Raw genomic sequence first — 20,578 nt, 5'->3', positions numbered from 1 at the left:
GCCACTGCACAGGACCCTATGGAAACGGGGAAGGCCCAGACTCTTAAAGATACTGTGCTAAGGGGTGACGGGCCTTCTTCTATTATGGGACTGAAAGAAAGGATGTGGGGACCCCGTTTGGACAAAGGAAGAATAAGGCCCTGGGGGTAGTGTGTTTTTGTTGGGGGAAAATGAAGTACATAAAAAGCCGCATCCCCCCACCCCATCTCAATCTTTGGGAGCTGGGACTATTGCTCTGGAGAAGACAGGCTTCAAAGTGTTTGGGAACTTGGACAACCAAGGGAAAAGGTCCCAAATTTAACATAAGAACAGCCATGCTGGGTCAGACCAACGGTCCCTTTAGCCCAGTATCCTGTCTTCCGACAGTGGCCAATACCAGGTGCCCCAGAGGGAATGAACACAACAGGTAATCATCAAGTGATTCATCCCCTGTCGCCCATTCCCAGCTTTTGTCCAAACACAGGCTAGACGGGGCAGGAGAACTTGGGTAATGTATGTAATTTCTACAGGAACCAAAGCAGACCCTGGGGGCTGAAATGATTCCACTGGAGAAGAGCCCACTGAGATGCTCTGAGCAAGACCAGGATTCCCTGACGGGGTGTCAGAAAACGGGTGGAACTTGTTTCACAGGTTCTGGAAGCTCAAATATATGCTGATAACCAAACCCCTGATATGAGCACCAACCACATTGGCAAACTACAGGGTCAGATGGAGCCACTATGACAGAAATGGACAATGGGACAAAAACTTCTCAGCCCACCTCAGTTTCAACACTGTGTAGAGCTGACAGGCCGCTGGCTCCCAATATTCTTCATCCTCTCCCCCCTCCCCCCCCTTGGCCTCAGAGGAGTCTTCCTCTCAAAAACTATCAGTTCAATTTCTTTGATGTGTTCTGGAAATACTCTTCCATCCCCGGAGAGTTCACTTGAACATTTTTAGAATGGCAGAGATTTTCTATTTGAAGACAGAAGAGGGAGGGGCTGAAAGCCAGATCCCAGTTGCATTGTCAGTGATGGACAGAGACACCAAAAAGGAAACAAGAAGATGTTGTAGAGCTGTTTGCCCCTTGAGAGTTGATTTTCTCAAAAAAATAAAGTATTATATATATAATTTTTTTTAACATAACCCACTCTCATAGAATCATAGAATCACTCCACGCTATCTTTATTCAAAACAGGAGGGTTTGGGGAACAAGGACAAAAAATAACTTGTTGGGGGAAAAACATTTGCATGAAAGTCACTGAATAAAATTTACAGAAACAAAAATGACATTTAATGAGAGTGAAGGTTCCAGCAGGACTCACCTGGCCACCCAAAACCTTAGAACACGAGAAGAAGGGAAAAGACATGTTACACTGATCACAGAATCTCGGATCATATGCGCCCATGTTTCATGAGGCCTTCAGTTCCATCTCTAACAGGAACCCAAAAGTAACATGCATCCAACTTCATCCCACTCATGCTGTAACACAAAACCCAACTGGTGAACTAGTACTAATACGGCTTCTCTCATTGGCTACTGTCAGAAGACAGGATACTGGGCTAGATGGACCTTTGGACCCAGTATGGCCAATCTTATGTACCCCGCAGTATCAACAGTTCAGCACATCCTATCTCCCACAGCCCCTGCATTTGGGAATTAATCTGCTTTGACAGCGTGCGGTCACTGCAGAGGTTTTGTGTCAGAGTGTGAGTTGGATGGCAGCGTGGGGGCATGTTGCTTTTCAATCGCTGTTGGAGAAGGAAAACTTTTAGACTCTAGGACAGTTATTCCCCCACCTCCCATCCCAGTCTCCAAGTAACCCACCCACCACCACCCAAGTTCCCTCTCCCATTGGCTGGGCCCATCCAGCAACGACCCAATTTCAAAATACTCCATTCACCTCCTGTGCTCCAGCATCCACCATACTGCCTCATGGGTCCCAAGTCTCTCAATGCCCCAGCCCCCATCCTCATCCACCTATAGGTCTCACAATCGCCAGATGAGTGAGTGGAGCAGAACTATGGAAAAAACCACTGTGACCATCTATCCCGTGTGGATTTTCTGATGCCTTATAAGGTGGGAGCTCTGACGGAAGCTTTTCCCACACTCGGGGCATTTATAGGGTTTCTCTCCTGTATGGATCCTCTGATGCGTTTTAAGAAGTGAGTTCGACTGGAAGCTTTTCCCGCACTCACTACATTTAAAAGGTCTCTCCTCAGTGTGAATTTTCTGGTGTCTAATAAGGCCTGAGGTCACACTGAATCGTTCCCCACAGTCGGGGCATTTATAGGGCCTCTCTTCTGAGTGGATTCGCCGGTGTCTCCGGAGGGTTGAGCTGTCATTGTACCTTTTCCCACAGTCCAGGCATTTAAAGGGTTTCTCTCCTGTATGGATCCTCTGATGTTTCATAAGGGCTGAGCAATGACTGAAGCTTTTCCCACACTCAGGGCAGTTATAAGGTTTCTCTCCTGTGTGGATTCTCTGGTGTTTAACAAGGGCTGAATTCATACTAAAGTTTTTTCCACAGTCGGGGCATTTATAAGGTGTTGCTGCTGTGTGGGTTCCCTGATGTGTAACAGGCGCTGGCCTTCGTTTCTCTCCAGTGTGCATTCTCTTATGTTTAATAAGGCCTGAGCAGTCACTGAAGCTTTCCCCACAGACCAGGCATTTATAGGGTCTCTCTCCAGTGTGGCTCCTCTGATGTCTGGTAAGGTGGGAGCTCAGACGAAAGCTATTCCCGCAATCAAAGCATTTATAGGGTTTTTCTCCTGTGTGGATTCTCTGATGTGCTGTGAGGTCTGAGCTCACACTGAAGCTTTTCCCGCAGCTGGGGCATTTATAGGGCTTCTCTCCAGTGTGGACTCTCTGATGTACAATCAGGATCGATCTCCGATTGAAGCTTTTCCCACACTCAAGGCACTTAAAGGGTCTCTCTCCCGTGTGGATTCTCTGATGCACAAGGAGGTCTCTATTCACACTAAAATTTTTCCCACAGTCGGAGCATTTGTAAGGGTTGTCCACCATGTGGGTGGCCTCGTGTGCAAGAAGGTAGGAGCTCACTCGGAATCTTTTCCCACATTTGAGGCACTCATAGGGTTTCTCTCCCGTATGGATTTTCCGATGGGTACAAAGGGTCGAGCTCAGACGGAAGCTTTTCCCGCAGTCAGGGCACTTATAGGGTTTCTCTCCTGTGTGGATTCTTTTATGTTTAATAAGAGTTGATCTCACAGTGAAGCTTTTCCCACATTCGGGGCATTTATAGGGCTTCTCTCCAGTGTGAATTCTCTGATGCGTAAGAAGAAATGACCTCCGATTGAAGATTTTCCCACACTCAAGGCAGTTATAGGGTTTCTCTCCCATGTGGATTCTCTGATGGGCTTTTATACTTTTAGATTTCCTGAGAGCTCTGCCTGTGGCACTAGCTTTACCATATGACTCCTCTATGGGAATTTTCCCCAGATCTTTTGAACTGCATTGACTCTCGTAGGTTGCCACCATCTCGGGACTCGGGGAAATGCTCCCTTCAGATCTTCCCAATAGCCTCCCATCTGCTTCCACTTCCCGCAGGCAATTCTCCTCCTTTATCTTCACCATCCCATCCTCTGCTGGAAGAAAGAGGGAAAATTGAGACCTGAGTCATTGCTTGTGCTGGGAAGTAAAGAATCCTCAGAAAGGGGAGATGGCAGAAATAAATAACAATGATATGATCTGAAATAAGGGGCCAAATCCCCCAAAGCAGAGGGACCAGTTCTGCTTCCGCATGGCAGCTGAGCACTGAGAAAGAAAGGGGACGAGGGGGAGAGAGGTGTATTCATGTGTCAGTCAGGGTGTGAGGGAAGCTGACATCTGCCAGGAGGATGCAACCCCTGCTGGGAAAACCCTGACATGGGTGAAAAGGTGCAGAACTGGGGGACCTTTTTGAGAATCTCAGCTGTTTTCTTCACTCACTCATGGTTTCCAAAGTTGGTTTAACATATTCCTCACCTGCACAGGTTCCTCTCAGGATCTCCCCTTCCTCTTCATCCAAGGGGCTCAGCTCCTCCCCTGGCTCCATCAAAGAGATCTATAGTAGAAATAGCCCTGGATTAGACGGAGTGTGGGCTCCCTGCATACGGGGTGAGTTTATTCACTCATGTGTATCCATGTGTGATTTTTACTGATTTTTTAGCAGTTGAGTCATCTTGAAAAGTGAAGAGTTAAAATCAGACTCGTGGTTTTTCTACGAAGGAAATGAAGCTTTAATTCTCCCTCCGGTCACACACCTACACCGATGCCACATTGTGCTGTTGGTTTAGCAGGGCTCACTGCATGCTGCCAGCTGTGAGGCAATGAGGCCTAGTGGATATGGTACTAGGCAGATCCTCATGAGACCTCTGATCTACACCCAGCTCCGTCATTGACCTGAAAAGCAATATTTCCATCCCCAAGTTTCCAAATATCAGGAGTCAAATCTCAAAAATCATAAGATTTCCTGAGGAAAAAAGTGATTTAAATAAAGATAACAAACCAATAATAATATATTTTGGGTTCTTTTCTTCCAAGTTTGGCAGTCTTTTGGGATCACTTTTTCTGCTACCATCGTGGCTAGAATTTTATTTTGTTTATTTTTTTAAATGAAAGCTGACTCTTGTAATTGCAGGACTCCTTGAACTGAGGCTTTATTAACTCTCCCCCCCCCCACTAAATATCATGAGACAAATATCATAAGCTGACAACACACAGACAGGGAGATAGAACTAGAGATACTGGTCGTGGTATTTAAAAGTGATTAGTCATTTTGGGTACCTCTGATGGAGAAGGCCCAACCCGAGATGCCAGAAAAGGGCTTGACTGAAAATTAATGAGACTTAGGCTCTGAAATCAATTGGGCATTTTTGATATGATCATCCGAGAAGCATATACTAAGCAATTCCACCCTAGATAAAGATACATTTAAATGAAATTTTATTCTGTTACTTATTTAAATAAAAGTGAGTGCAGCACATAGAAGAAATTCCTTTCCATCCTAGCTCTCACCAGCCCAGTTACTCTTTGTAGGGTGACACGAACAGCCCTTCCAGTCTGGAGTCCCCCCAAATACATCCTCGCTGTGTTCTTAATTACCAGACACTCGGACTTTTCCCCTCTGGCTCATAACCTCTGGCGGTGTGAAACTGGCTCCACAGATACCAGCATGCTTTGGCACACACACTCCACACAATTTACACACCAGACACCTGTTTGGGATAAAAATAAGTGAAAAATTTATGGAACAGAAAAGCCCAGTTTCAAAGATGAAAGAAGAGGGGAAAGCAAACATCTACAAGTTACGCAGAAAACAGACAAAAAGATGCGAGTTCAGGCTTTACATTTTCACATTAAATCAAATCCCTTTTCTAACAGGAGTTACCTATTGCCTTGAAAGAGCATGTCCACTAGCTATAGGAGAAAGTCAGCATTCACAGACAGCCTCCCGCCTTGAGACTGTCCCTCAAGTTCTGGACAAAAAACCCTCAGTCCCAAGCCTGATTTTAATAGCCTTTCTCCCCTACTCCCCCCCAGGCCCTGGCAACTCATGGTTAAACAGAACAGGACAGGAAGGAGTTTTCCCAGTGTTCCAGAGCTGTGTTGCTCTTCCCAATCTCAAGTTGCCTCAATCTCTCTCCACTAGCTCTAATGGCCAACCACTGTCCCTTCCCAGGCTGGACAGTGGGTAGCCACTTGAAGTTTCAGGCCAAAAACTGGTTTGGGAGACGCCCCTCCCTGCTTGAGTGCCCACTGCTTTGCTGTGAGGTGGAGCTGAAGCTGCATCAAAGATTAGGAGCAAAGGCTTCTATATACACAAATACATACATTCATAAGGACAGTCTGTATGTATATCTCAGTAGTTCTCAAACTTTTGTACTGGTGACCCCTTTCACATAGCAAGCCTCTTGAGTGTGACCCCCCCTAAATATATTAAAAATGTTTTAAATTTATAATACCATTATAAATGCTGGATGCAAAGTGGGGTTTGGGGTGGAGGCTGACAGCTCGTGACCCCCTGAGGGGTCCCAACCCCCAGTATGAGAACCCCTGGTGTATCTCATAACAGCCAGCAGGGTTCAGAACATTACAAGCTTTCAGAAAAGACCTCGCTGAATATGTTTTTATCGTGCAATGACACAGTGGTTTAACTGCTTTCTTATGTGGGTTTAAACCTTCTGTTCTCCCATTTGTGTGTCTGGACCCTGACTGTCATACCATGATCCAGTGGTTAGGTTGCTAACCTGGGGTGCAGGAGACCTTGCTCTGCCGCAGACTTCCCCGTGTGACTCTGAGAAAGTCACAGTCTCTCTCTGCTGCAGCTCCCCAGATGAGGACAATAGCATTTCCCTATCACACAGGGGCAGTTGGTGGATACATTAAAACTGCCAAGATCCTCAAATACTGTGGTGATGTGGGCCAGGTAAGTACCTTAGTTAGAATTTTCCAAAAATATGAAGGTAAGTATTTAACTATGAGCAAGATAATTATTACAACATTTATATTCCTATGGTTAATAGTTAGAGCCCTACCAAATTCATGGTCCATTTTGGTCAATGTCACGGTCATAGGATTTTAAAAATAATAAATTTCATCATTTCAGCTATTTAAATCTAAAATTTCACGATGTTGTAACTGTAGGAGTCCTGACCCAAAAGAGGGTAGTGGGGACATTGCAAGGTTATTGTAGGGGGGTTGTGATATTGTCATCCTTACTTCTGTGCTGCTGTTGGCAGCACCACTGCCTTCAACGTTGGGCGGCTGGCCAGTGGCATCTGCTGGCCAGGAGCCCAGCTCTGAAGGCAGTGCCATGGCCAGCAGCAGCATAGAAGTAAGGATGGCATGGTATAGTATTGCCACCTTTACTTCTGTGCTGCTGCTTTCAGAGCTGGGTGCCTGGCCAGCAGCCACCACTTTCCAGCCACCCAGCTCTCAAGGCAGCACAGAAGTAAGGGTGGCAATACCACAACCCCCTACAATAACCTTGCAACCGCCCCACCCCTTTAACCCCCTTTTGAGTCAGGACCCCCAGTTTGAGAAACGTTGGTCTCCCCTGTGAAATCTGTATAGTATAGGGTAATAGTATACAAAAGACCAGATTTCATGGTCCGTGACATGTTTTTCATGGCTGTGAATTTGGTAGGGTCATATTAATAGTGGATACACACACACCATTTTATTTTTCCAGCTAAGGATGGGGGGGAAAAAAAAAAGATTCCACACTGCTCATATTAAGGTGTCAGTTCATTTTTCTAGTCCTAGTACAAGATAAGTGATCATCTTATTTGCACATATGAGGCCAGATGAAGTACATCAAGAAAAGCAACCACATCGGTGGATACAATTATCAACAATCAGCCACAGAATTTAAACAACAATTATATTGGTGTGGTAGCCAACACTACAGAACTTCATGGAGTTTTGACCCTCCAGAGGAAGAGATGACCAACCCCTGTCTCCAGGGTCAATTTAGTACAAGTAAAAAGGGGGAGGGGGAAAGAACTGTAGAATGACCAATATTCTAAAAAAGAAAAGGAGTACTTGTGGCACCTTAGAGACTAACCAATTTATTTGAGCATGAGCTTTCGTGAGCTACAGCTCACTTCATTCAATATTCTAAACTGTCACAATCCACGATAGTCCAAGTTGCCCTTCTGCATACAATGTTTTTCTCTGTACAAGTGATCAAAATATATATAACAACTTTATCTTTAAATTAAAATAAGGAATTAGTAGCCTTCAAGTTCCTTGTTGACATCTGAGGTTGGCATTATAGTGAGCTCAAATATTCCAGAAATAGGAGGTGTTGTCACACTGGAACACAACTACTAACAGAGCCTGCTTCAGGAGAGAAACTGTAATCATTTCAGCAGGGATCATCAAATATTTTTTGTCAAGATCCAAATTTCTTGGTCAAGGTATGGCCAAGGTCCAGACTCCAGAGAAAATAATAAAACAACAACAATGACAATAATGAATAAAAAATAATTGTGGGGTCCATTCAAAAGCATCTGGCGGTCCAGTTTTGGCCCATGGTGCGCCTGTTGGCTACCATGATTTGAGCCCCCATGTCTTCCTTTACAGCAGGGAGCAGATTCGGATGGCCAGGGAGGGAAGTGACTCCAGCAGATGTTACTGAACATGTTCAGATGGCCGAAGCCTGCGCAGTAATAACATCAAAGTAGCAAACTGTGACCAGTTGCAGTTTGTAATATAATTCTGGCCCCTCCTACCAGGACTAAACCCAATGAGACGTTTTTAATCTCTCCCCCCCCCCCCGCCCCCAGCATAGAGTCTCTGAACAAAACCACGGAAAGGAGCAGAACCAAAGGAGCTGCTCTGGGGGCTCCCCCGACAGTGTCCTCAGGGCAGCGCATCCCCCCAGCACCGCGGGGACCAGGCAGAGGCAGGAACTGGCTTTTCCTCTCCCTGCGCCTCCCCTTGTCCCAGGGAAGTCAATCTGCCCGGGGTGCTGCAGGGAATGGGGCTGGGCAGGGCTGGGAGCCGGGAACCTCCCTCCCCACTGATTGCTCCTGCTGCCCCTGCCAGTCTCTGCCCCTGTCTCCCTCCTGCCCCCTCCCCTCCCCTCGGGCTGAGAGAACGGTCGGGCCCGTTCGCTCTCCCGGCGCTCAGGGGGGCAGAGCCGGGGGGGGGGCAGGGAGGGCGGCAGCTCCGGGACTCGCAGACCCCCGCCCCCCCGGGAGCAGAGCTGGGGCGAGGAGGGGCCGTTGGTGCAGAGTCACTTTCCTGCCCGGCCCCGGCCCTTCCCTGGGTCTCTCCCCTCACCTGCAGGCTCCGGCTCAGGGGCTGGTGTCGGCAGAGCCCGGGGCTGCCCCCGAAAGTCCCCCCGGCTGGGCCCCGAGGGGCGCTAGGGAAGGGCTCACCCCGCTGGGGAGCAGCAGCGGCTCCGCCCGGGCTCCCGGCGCACGCACCAGGCAGGCGGCACCGTCTGACCGGCGCATGCACCAGGAAGTTCAACCCCTGACATCCTGAGCGGGATCGTTCAGCGATCAGCCGCCGCCTTTCCCCGAGCCGAGCCGAGCCGAGCCCCCTGGCGGCGGCAGCTCCGGAAATGCAGAGACAATGTTGGAACTGCTGCCCGGCCACACTGTAGCCAGGGGAGGGCTCCGGGTGCTGCGACTGGTGGGGGGGAGGGCTGCTCTCTGTGCTCCCCACAGCCAGGGAGCTGCAAATTATTGCTGCTGCCTCTCCTAGGACCCGGGAGCCCACCAGGCGGAGCCGGAGACTGCAGGTATTTGAGGGAGAACTGGGGGGAAAGTGCTGCGCGTCCGTCCCCCCAGCTCCTCTCCCATCGCTGCTCCCTGCGTGTCTGCCAGCCCCGGAGCGGCTGGCTTTAGCGCAGAAATTTCCCCTGCGGCCTCAGATCTCAGCCCCTAGCTCAGAGTGCGCCCCCTTGTGGTGAAGGCGCCTGCGAGAGGGGTGGGTGGGATCTCCCCGGGACCTGCCCCAGGGGGTTAGGGGTGGGGTAGGGGGTCGTGGTTCAGGTGGAGGAAATGGAGGGAAAGGCCTGGGGGGGGCAGGATCAGGCCCCAGCCGGGGTCCCTACCTGTGTCTGGGCGGGAGGGGTGAGCGATAAGGAGACGCGGGGAAAGGGGCGTACAGACAGCAGGCAAGGCGGCATGTTGTGCAGTGAAGGGCACCTCAGGGAGAGGAGAAGAGTGGGGGGGCTCAGGGGAGTGTGTGTGGGGCGGGTTATTCTTCATTTAAAAATCTACTCCTATTATCTCTGCAGCGATGGGTAAATCTCCCCAGCATTCCAGCAGGGACAGGGGCCCCTTTGCTCCACCCCACACCCATCAGGTCTGAAAGGACTGAGGCCAGGTCTACACTACAGACCTATGTAGGTATAACTACATAGCTGGGGGGGGGGGGGAATCCACCAGACCCACCCAGATTCGGAGGGCAGGTGAGGGCAGCAGCTTCATCAGATGTTACTGAGCCTGCTCAGACTGCTCCAGCCTGCTCGGGGACAGCACACTAGCAAATGTTTGCCATCCCTTGGGAGGATCTGGAGCAAAACCTGGCCGTTATTCTACAGCCTGGCAGGGCAAGGGGGCGACTGGGGAAGCTTCCGCAGGGGCTTTCATCCATGTCACAACCTGATTTGCTGTGGGGGAGGGATAGCTCAGTGGTTTGAGCCTTGCCCTGTTAACCTAGAGTTGTGAGTTCAATCCTTGAGGGGGCCATTTAGGGGTTGGGGCAAAAATTGGGGATTGGTCCTGCTTTGAGCAGGGGGTTGGACTAGATGACCTCCTGAGGTCCCTTCCAACCCTGATAGTCTATGATTTCCCCCAGGCTCTTTCCCTGTAGATAGACACTCAGTTACAACTGGTCCCACTGACTGGGCTGCAGCCCAGGTTGGTAGCCAAGAAGATAAGCAGCTAAGAACCTTTGTAACAGATGCTGGAAGGGGGAGAGTTAAGGGCTCTGAGGCTTTTCTGTAATACAAATATATAGTATATCTATATAGCGTAACTGAGCATCATGCAGTGTGTGACTCCTGCTTTTGACTGATTAGTAATCAAGGCTCCTAGAAGAAGCTGCTGCTGCCTCCATTGTGCTTTGGAGACCTGGAACAAGTAGCTGCTGCTCTGTGTCAGGGAGAGATCAGAGAAACTGATGGGGGACTTTCTGCGGTGGCTGGAAGCAGCCCCGGGCAACACCAGCCCCTGAGCCGGAGCCTGCAGGTGAGGGGAGAGACCCGGGGGAAGGGCTGGGGCAGGACCGTAGAGGATGGGTTCCTCTAAAGTGCTGGGAAATCTAGTTGAAAAGCTACATCAGGCAGGGTGATTAGTCCCTGCTCTCTCTCCCCTAGGGCAGGTTCTCTGTGGCTCTGGTCTTTGACTGAGCCTGACCCACTGCACAGGGACTGAGGCTGAGGGGGTAAAGAACTTTGAGAGCCCCAGATGCAAAGTGATAGAGAATGGTAGGGCTGGGGCATGGTTATTATTTCATTGATTTTTTTTCCATAGAAAACTGACACTCGCCAAAACTCTGAAATAACAGGGACAAAATATTTAATTATGGTCTCTGAATTGGCATCCAAAATGTAGCCCTCACCTGGAATGTTTTCATATGCTGGGCATGTGCACACGGATGCCATTTGCACACTCCGATGGAGGGCGAGAGGGATGCATGCAAAAGAGTTGTGGGTGCACATGGAAGGGGAATACTGTATCAACAAGGTAAAAACATGATTAAGCATCTTCCCCACTGTCACAGAGAATATCAGGGCTGGAAGGGACCTCAGGAGGTCATCTAGTCCAACCCCCTGCTCAAAGCAGGACCAATACCCAATTTTTGCTCAGATCCCAAATGGCCCCCTCAAGGATTGAATTTACAACCCTGGGTTTAGCAGGCCAATGCTCAAACCACTGAGCTATCTCTCCAACTGCTGTTCTCACCCTGCTGCTGTTCTCACCCTGGCAAGCTGCAGAGTAACATCTATATCTGGTTTCAGAGTAACAGCCGTGTTAGTCTGTATTCGCAAAAAGAACAGGAGGACTTGTGGCACCTTAGAGATTAACCAATTTATTTGAGCATGAGCTTTCGTGAGCTACAGCTCACTTCACTGGCTCCAGCTCACCCAATCCTCCCAGGAGACAGGGAAGGGACAGAACTGCTGGAAGGTTTGGTCTGGGTCTGGGTGTGGGTGGGGAATGCAGAAAGGGGTAGGAGCCCAGCAAGTGAAATCCCTTCTGAGCCTGCTTTAATGTGGGGCATAAGTTGTAGGGACAACCCCAGCAGGAGAGGGTGGAAATTCCTCTGTGAGATGTAACAATTGCCTGACCATGTAGACATCAGAGGTGCACAGCCAGTGCATTTAGCAGCCACAAGTCACTCTGGAAAGTCAGGAACTGGGCTTGAATATCACAAGTTTTAAAAATACACTTTGTGGGGAGGGGTGATTTTATTTATCTTCTGATGTTTAAGCTTTTGGGGGGAAGCCACCTGCCCCCTTAGTGAGAGAGAGAGAGAGAGTATGTGTGTGTGTGTGTTGCATATTGCATCACAAGAGCAAAACTCCACCTGCCACAGTGTGCATGCAAAATTACAGCCTCCCTTCTCACAAGGAGATTCCACCCACTGACCTTCCCCTACTCCTGGGATGGGGGAGCTGCCATTCTGTGTCCAACTCCACACCCTCCCGCATCACTGCCCTGTCACCAGTCTCTTCTCCCCTGATCCTCACAGTCTCCTCTCCACACCTGCCCCTCTATGTACCTGCCGTTCCCTTTACACTTTCCCTGTACGTCTCACATTGGCCACCCCACATGCTCCTGAGCTCCCTATCTGCAAACCCCCACAGCCTCCCACCCTGCACTCCCTAATCCATGACATTCCCCTAAACCAGAGGTCGGCAACCTTTCAGAAGTGGGGGGCCGAGTCTTCATTTATTCACTCTAATTTAAAATTTCGCGTGCCAGTAATACATTTTAACATTTTTAGAAGGTCTCTTTCTATAAGTCGATAATATATCACTTAACCATTTTATGTAAAGTAAATAAGGTTTTTAAAATGTTTAAGAAGCTTCATTTAAAATTAAATTAAAATGTAGATCTTATCAGTTTAGTGAGATCCTTGCCCTTGCTTTTCTTTGCTGAGTTTTCCAATGTCTGGCACATATTTGGATACTTTAAGCTGCACACAGGCTTCTGAGTGATCAATTGTTAACCAGCTCCGAGAGGGACAGAGGACAGATTTCATGTGTGAAAATACCTGTTCATGCAGGTATGTGGATCCAAATGCTGAAAGCATTGCAAACGCAATTTTCTTCAAACAGTTAAATTTCACTGGCAGGGACGTCCAGCAGGTCACAATAGAGGCCCCATGATCTCTCTCGGTAGCTTCAAGTGCACTCCGCAGAGCCTCAAACTTTGATGCCCACAATTCTGAGGTTTTTAACTGAATGAGCTGCATTTCGAAATCTTCAACACCCATCCACTGAAATACAGACAAATCCAAGTCGCTTTCGTCAAACTTTTCAGGTTCCTACATGTACATTCTAATCTCAACGTCAAACGCAGTGCGCTGTTCCACGTGGTGTGATAGTGATGTAAGCAGCAAATCAGGACTTGAAAATACTCCAGCACAGTGGCTCTGGAATAATTTTTAAGGGGGGGGTGCTGAGCTGCTCCCCTCTTGCCCCTGACTGCACCCCTCACTGCCCCAGGCTGGGCCCAGTGGACCACAGCTGGGGGTGGCTGCAGAGCCCTGGGACCAGCGGCCCAGACCCCAGGCCAGCAGCGGAGTCCTCGGGACTGGTGGCTGGGACCCAGGGCCAGCAGCGGGCTGAGTGGGGCTGGCGGACGGAACCCCAGCTGGCAGGGGGCTGGCGGCCAGTACCCCAGGCCAGCAGCGGAGCCCCTGGGACCAGTGGCCGGGACCCAGGGCCAGCAGCGGGCTGAATGGGGCTGGCGGACGGAACCCCAGCTGGCAGGGGGCCGGTGGCCAGTACCCCAGGCCAGCAGCGGAGCCTCCGGGACCGGTGGCCAGGACCCGGGCAGTGTGAGTGCCACTGAAAATCAGCTAGCCTTTGGCACGTGTGTCATAGGTTATCTACCCTGCCCTAAATCATTCTCGGGCTCAGTCTGACCCTAACAAATCCCTCTGCACTGCTCTCAGCCTCCCTCTACCCCACCCCACCCCACATACTCCTATGGGCCTCTGTTTCCCTCTTGCCCCCATGTGCGCATCATCTCTCATTCTCCCTGCTGTGCCTCACTCATTACCCTCTTCCGTCTGCCTCTTGCTCCCCTCCCAGGATCTCACCACACCTCGTTCCTTCTCAGTCTGCCCCCTGGACACAGACAACCCTGTGTGCTGCCCCACAATCCACCTCTCGCCCTCTCCACCCCCGACTAATTCCCTGCACCCTCCTCAGTCTGGCTCTAGCTTCCCATGTCTCCTTTTCTACGCATGGTGTCTCCTTGCCAGAGGATGTTGTGAAGGCCAAGACTATAGCAGGGTTCAAACAAGAACTGGATAAATTCATGGAGGTCCATCAATGGCTGTTAGCCAGGATGGGCAGGGATGGTGTCCATAGCCTGTTTGCCAGAAGCTGGGAATGGGCAACAGGGGATGGATCACTTGATGATCACCTGTTCTGTTCATTCCCTCTGGGTCACCTGGCACTGGCCACTGTCGGAAGACAGGATATTGGGCTACATGGACCTTTGGTCTGACCCAGTATAAACCATTCTTATGTTCTTATATATCCAGCCTAACCATAGGGCCCCAGCCATATTCCCTGAGGAGAGCATGGCTTCACCCATACTGAAAACAATGGGAGCTGGTGACCATTACTAGGAGCTGCCTTACTTCCACATGCCAGATCTGTAGGGAAATGGTGGCCATCTGGAATAATAATTAATAATTATTGAATGAACAATCATAGTCCTCAACTGTACTACGTTAATGAGCCAAATTGACAACTCTCTGATACCCCCTATTATAAAGAACTCAGAAAAGACCCCCCCACACACACACCACAATTCACACCAAAATTTAAGGATATCATCAAATCCTTCACCAAACAACTCCAAGAGAAACTCTACAACCTCATCCACCATGAACCCATCCCATGGACCTTCTGTGTGCTTCAGAAAACACACAAACAAGGGAACCCAGGCAGACCCATCCTAAATGTCCACGGTATTCTGACTGAATGAATATCGGGACTCATAGAAACCATCTTCAGACCACTCACAAAGGGCTGGCTTCCTGGACCAACTTCCTGCAGAAACATCGCAACTTTAATAACATCCCGCCAAACACCATCCTTGCCATGGGAGATGTCACCGCCACGTACACCAATATCCCTCACAATGACAGCATCGCTGCCTGCCTCAAATATGGACAGGGTAATGGACAATGCTTAGATGTCCACCCAAGCATATCGCCAAACTTGTCCATTTCATCCTTACATATAACAAATTTACATTCAACAACAAACACTTTGTCCAAAGCATGTGAACAGCCATAGGTATTACTAGGATGGCTCCTCAAAATGCCAGCCTCTTCAAAGAAAAATTTCTAGACAAATGAATCATGAAACCAATGATGTACCTGAGATATATCAATGATATTTTCATCCTACGGACAGATCACCTCAACTCCCTCACAGATTTCCACCACAACTTCAACAACCGTCACCCATCCATTAAACTCTCTCTAGAATACTTCCACACTAGCATCAACTTTCTGGACAGCAATCAGGTGCAATAATGGAACTCTACAGACAACAATATACAAGAAACCCACAGATCACCACACTTAACTTCAAAGATCCAATAATTGCCCCAAACATACCAAGAAATCAGTTATCTACAGCCAGGCACTCAAATGACACAGATTATGCTCTGAGGAAAAAGTCCAGGATACATACCTTAACACACTTAAAACCACCTTTACCAAACAAGGACACTCCAACAAAGAAGATGGGTCCATCAATGACTATTAGTCTGGAACAGAAGGGATGGTGTCCCTAGCCTCTGTTTGCCAGAAGCTGGGAATGGGCGACAGGGGATGGATCACTGGATGATCCCCTGTTCTGTTCATTCCTTCTGGGCACCTGGCATTGGCTACTGTCGGAAGACAGGATACTGGGCTAGATGGACCTTTGGGCTGACCCAGTATGGCCATTCTTATGTAAGAAGTAGATCACATAAGGGATCAGGCCACCCAAATACCCAAAGAGAACCTGCTTCAATACAGAAAAAAACCCCTCCGACCGCACACCCGTAGTTGTCACCTGCCTCCCCACACTGAAACCCATACGGATATCATTAAACAACTACAGCACATACTTGATGGGGACCACATCCTGAAATAAATCTTTCCTGAACCCCCTCTTCTGGCTTTCAGATAACTCCTCAACCTCTCCAGGCTCATCATCAGAAGCAAGCTCTCCACAGACCAGAACGCACCAACTCAAAGCACCAGACCCTGCCAGAACAACAGATGGAAAACCTGCAGACATATCTCCACTGCTACAATGATCAACACCCCCCACAACACACCTTTCAAGATCCATGGGTCCTACACATGCCCATCACGACATGGGGTGTACCTCATCCAGTGCACTAAATGCCCCAGTAACAACTACGTGGGTGAAACCAGACAATCACTATGCTATCAAATGAACTGACACAGAAAAATGCGAAAAGACAAAAATGCCCTATCGCCTGTGGGTGAACACTTTTCACAAAATGATCACTCTGTATGTGACCTCTCAGTCCTCATCCTCAAAAGAAACCTGCTCAACACCTTCAAAAGACGAGCCTGGGGACTTAAATTCATAACTCTGCTAGACTCTAAAAATCATGGACTGAATAGAGACACTGGTTTTATGGCTTATGGTTTTATTAGAACAATCTGTAACTCTCTAACCCCCTTTTTGTTCTATGACTACAGTGGTGTTAACAGGCCACTTCACCTTGACTGGGGCTTTGTAAGCAATCTGTTCCACTTTGCATTTAGCTGTGACACCCTGACTTTAGTACCTTTCCCAGAAGGAAAAGAGCTCTGTGTAAACTTGAAAGCTTGTCTCTCTCCCCAACAGAAGTTGAACCGATAAAAGATATCACCCTTGTCTCTCTTGAATAAGGGCGGTTTGACTTCAGCACTTCTGAAGGTCATGGGAGATGGCAGCCATGATGAACAAGGGAAAACAAGTGAGTTCTGTGTCAGGAATTGTGAGATCATGGGAAACTTCTAAAACTCCAGACTAAATATCATGAGATTCATGACGCATTCAGTAGAGTCGGCGGCTCTTGGGCATCAGGTTTTCACCTCACAACCAGTTTGTTTTCAATTAAAGCATCTGGAAATTTTCCCCCTCTCCCCAGGAAAGTTCCCTGTTCTCTGTGGGAAGGGGGATTTTCCAGCCCTCTCCTGGAGTGAGCTGGTGGGATTGTGGCCGGGGCAGCAGGTACTGAATGAGGATCTCTTGCTATTTCAGGGGCCAGTGACCTTCAAGAAGGAGACTCATCATGCAGGAGAACTGTGAGAATGTGACCTCGCTGGGTAAGGATTCCTGTACCCTTAGGAATTAGAAGCTGGGGGGGTGGGGTTATGTCTCTGAGGTACCCGGGTTGGCTTCTGCTCAGGGTTCTTCCCTGCTCCATTATATTTTGGGGGATCACCCCCATCACCACCAGAATCCACGTGACTACTCCATACCCTCTTCCAAGGGAGAGGAGATTCAGAGACGCAGTGGAGATGCTAGTCCAGAGGTGGGCAAACTATGGCCCGCAGGCTACATCCAGCCCACGGGACCCTCCTGCCTGGCCCATGAGCTCCTGGCCCGGGAGGCTCGCCCGTGGCCCCTCCATGCTGTTTCCCCTCCCCCGCAGCCTCAGCTCACTGTGCCACCGGTGCAATGCTCTGGGTGGCGGGGCTGTGAGCTCTTGCTGGGCAGTGCAGGTGCAGAGCCGCGGCCTGACCCAGTGCTTTGTGTTGTGCGGTGGCCTGGCTGGCTTCAGCCAGGCGGCACGGCTGCCTGTCCTGGTGCACTGGGTAGCACCGCCAGCCACCCGTGCTCCATCCAGAATGGTCAGGGAGCAGCGGGAGGGAGTTGGATAGAGGGCAGGGGAGTTCGGGGTGGTGCTCAGGGGGCGGGGGTGTGGATATGGGTTGGGGCAGTCAGAGGGTGGGGAACAGGGGGGTTGAAGGGGTGCAGGGGTCCCGGGGAGGCAGTCAGGAAGGAGGGGCGGTTGGATGGGGTGGTGGGGGGCAGTCAGGGGCAGGGGTTCCGGGGGCGGTCAGGGAGAAGGGGTGGTTGGATGGAACAGGGGTTCTGGGGGGGCAGTCAGGAATGAGAGGAAGGGTTGGATGGGGCAGCAGGGGGCAGTCATGGGTGGGGGGTCCAGGGATGGTCAGGGGACAGGGAGGTGTGGATGGGGCAGGGATCCCAGGGGGGCCATCAGGGGACAGTGAATGGGGGGTTGGATGGGGCAGGAGTCCCGGGGGGGGCATCGGGGGTGAGAAGCAGGGGGAGTTGGATAGGGGGCAGGGGGCAGTCAGGGGCAGGGGTTCTGGGGATGGTCAGGGAACAGGAGGGGTTGGATGGGGCAGGAGTCCCGGGGGGGCCGCCAGGGGGCAAGAAGCAGGGGGGGTTGAATAGGGGGCAGGGCCAGGCCACGCCTGGCTGTTTGGGGAGGCACAACCTCCCCTAACTGGCGCTCCATACAATTTCAGACACCCGATGTGGTCCTCAGGCCAAAAAGTTTGCCCGCCCCTGTGCTAGTCCATCCCCAGAACTTCCAATGGAGAGGAAGAGTTGCATGTTCCTCTCTGTGTTATTAAACATGGGCACACAGTGATACACAGAGATTTCACATGTCCCTCTCTACAGAGAACGGGGTCCATGCCTGGAGAGGGCTTTGGTCTCAGCAATGTTAGAAAGGAGTAAGAGATTGTCCAACTCCTGAGCCAGAGTCAAAAGACCTCCCAGTTTATGGAGATCCCGGGATCTCCTTCCACAGGAATCACATGCCACTATAAACACCTGACCTCCCGCAAAGGAGCTCCAGGACCATTTTCCAAGCCATTTGGTTTATACAAAGGCACTACCTGACACATCTGGAAACAGCTGTGCCTGAGAATAACTGTAAAATCCTAGTCTCAGCCTCAGCTGTTTTCTTTCCCCTGAGCTGGGTTTCCAGTTCCCACAGCCAACATGATCTCCTGGCTGGAAAGGGGGGAAGAGCCATGAGTACTAGGTCACTAAGGCTTCAAGGAAAGAGAGATCCTGAGAGGTGCCAGTTCAGGTGAGGAATTGTTTGAATGGACACAGAAATCATCCAGCCTTGTCATAAACATCTGGGATTCTCACACAGGCCTATAAACTCCCCCATTTCTGCCTCATCTCAACCTAGTCAAGATTACGCCCATGAGCTGTCATATCTTCCTGGCAGATGTGACGCATGGCTTTCCATCCACCCTGACCAACATCTGGCAGCAGCTCATGTCTCTCTGAGTGTTCAGATGGGATGAAGAGGCAGAATTGGTCCTCTCCTCTCTCTCTGTTTGTGGAAAGGTCTTGGGGGTTCAGATTCCACTCCTGAGTTTTTGATCTCTCCAGAAGTTATTTGGTTTGTTTTCCCCATTCTCATCCCCTTTCTCAGGTTCCCTTTCCCCCTGGCCCAGGGAGTGACTCCTGTCTGGATTCTCTCTGTCCCAGCAGGTGATGGGACGGGGAGTGAGAACGAGGAAGAGGTTCCTCAGCAGAAAAGTCTTAAGCAAGTGGAACCACAGGGGATATTGCTGGGAAGACTGGAAGAGGATATTTTTCAAGGTTCTGAGCCGAGAGAATCCTGTGAGACTCAGTGCAGGCCAGAGGGGCAGCTGGGAAACCCCCCAGAGGACAGACAGGGAAAATCCAGTCACCGGGAGGGAGGTTTGGAGGACCTCAATAGGACCACAATGCAGCTGAGAATCAGCACTAAAGAGAAACGGCATGAATGTGCTGAGTGTGGGAAAAGCTTCAACCAGAGATCAAACCTGATTGTACATCAGAGAGTTCACACAGGAGAGAGACCTTATAGCTGCCGTGACTGCAGGAAAAGCTTCAAGCAGAGTTCAGACCTTCTTCGACATCAAAGAATTCACACTGGAGAGAGGCCCTACCGATGTCCCGTCTGTGGGAAAAGCTTCAAGCAGAGCTCAGAACTTATTAAACATCAGAGAACCCACACGGGAGAGAAACCCTATAAGTGCCCTGAGTGCGGGAAAAACTTCAATCAGAGCTCAGAACTTGTTAAACATCAGAGAATTCACACAGGAGAGAGACCCTATAAGTGCTTGGACTGTGGAGAAACCTTTAGCCAGAGCTCACACCTTACTGTGCATCAGAGAATCCACACAGGAGAGAGACCCTATAAGTGCCCCATGTGCAGAGAAAGTTTCAGTGTGAGATCAGCCCTTACTACACATCAAAGGATCCATACAGGAGAGAAACCCTATGATTGTCCCATCTGTGAAGAAAGTTTCAGTCAGGTCTCAGCCCTTATTACACATCAGAGAATCCACTCTGGAGAGAGACCCTATAAATGCCCCGACTGCGGGAAAAGCTTCACGCAGAGCTCAGCCCTAATTAGACATCAGAGAACCCACATGGGAGAGACACCCTATAAATGCCTAGACTGTGGGAAAAGCTTCAAGGCAAAGGTCTCTCTGATGTCCCACCAGAAACTGCACACAGGATAGAAGGTGTCAGGAGCTTTCCCTGCGGGGCAATGGGTCTGTGCCCTCCTGAAGCAAACTGTAAATGTGCTTCCTTTGAGGATGATCTGGGTAGGGACAGCAGGCTGGTGGATGGTTTGGGGGGTGGTTGGTGGAGCCCGGAGGAGAAGGAAATGCTGGGCACTGGGGAGATGAGTCATTTCAGGGTCCGAGGGGAGCAAGTGGTGGGATCAGTGGGGAGATGTTTCTGTGGGTTCCACACACACTTTCCAGTGTAGGGAAGAAGTAAAAATGCCCCATTGTCATTTGTGTCTGAGTCATCTCTGCGGCTTCTAGGGCACCTTGAGGTATGGACAGGGGAATGATATTCAGGGAAGCAGCAAG

The 20,578-nt window shown here is 50.0% G+C and overlaps 3 protein-coding genes across 4 annotated transcripts in view; 2 read left to right on the top strand and 1 right to left on the bottom strand.

Annotated features, from left to right (window-relative positions):
• Positions 1-1,143: 1,143 nt before the first annotated feature.
• On the bottom strand, positions 1,144-9,216 carry LOC144929448 (uncharacterized). Its single transcript, XM_078848874.1, has 3 exons — positions 8,774-9,216; positions 3,968-4,046; positions 1,144-3,588 (listed from the first exon to the last, which is right to left on the bottom strand). Exons 2-3 carry the CDS (start codon positions 4,035-4,037, stop codon positions 2,027-2,029), a joined length of 1,632 nt encoding a protein of 543 aa, XP_078705000.1. The 5' UTR covers positions 4,038-4,046; positions 8,774-9,216; the 3' UTR covers positions 1,144-2,026.
• A 1-nt stretch (position 9,217) lies between these two features.
• LOC144929451 (uncharacterized) lies at positions 9,218-20,499 on the top strand. Of its 2 annotated transcripts, XM_078848883.1 has the most exons (3): positions 9,218-9,239; positions 16,971-17,035; positions 19,194-20,499. In XM_078848883.1, exons 2-3 carry the CDS (start codon positions 17,002-17,004, stop codon positions 20,216-20,218), a joined length of 1,059 nt encoding a protein of 352 aa, XP_078705009.1. In that variant the 5' UTR covers positions 9,218-9,239; positions 16,971-17,001; the 3' UTR covers positions 20,219-20,499. The 2 variants fall into 2 exon arrangements, with proteins under 2 accessions (XP_078705009.1, XP_078705010.1); XM_078848884.1 differs by lacking the exon at positions 9,218-9,239 and having other exon boundaries at positions 16,968-17,035; positions 19,197-20,499.
• The window catches only part of LOC144929445 (uncharacterized), a 64,591-nt gene continuing 53,231 nt past the window's right edge, over positions 9,219-20,578 (top strand). Inside the window, exons 1-2 of the mRNA XM_078848848.1 lie at positions 9,219-9,239; positions 16,971-17,035. The gene's annotated coding sequence lies outside the window, so the exon portion shown is untranslated. The remainder of the gene's footprint in view (positions 9,240-16,970; positions 17,036-20,578) is intronic.

This window comes from Lepidochelys kempii, chromosome 14, assembly GCF_965140285.1.
Source record: "Lepidochelys kempii isolate rLepKem1 chromosome 14, rLepKem1.hap1, whole genome shotgun sequence".
Taxonomy (NCBI): domain Eukaryota; kingdom Metazoa; phylum Chordata; order Testudines; family Cheloniidae; genus Lepidochelys; species Lepidochelys kempii.
This window is presented reverse-complemented; position numbering and strand designations above follow the sequence as displayed.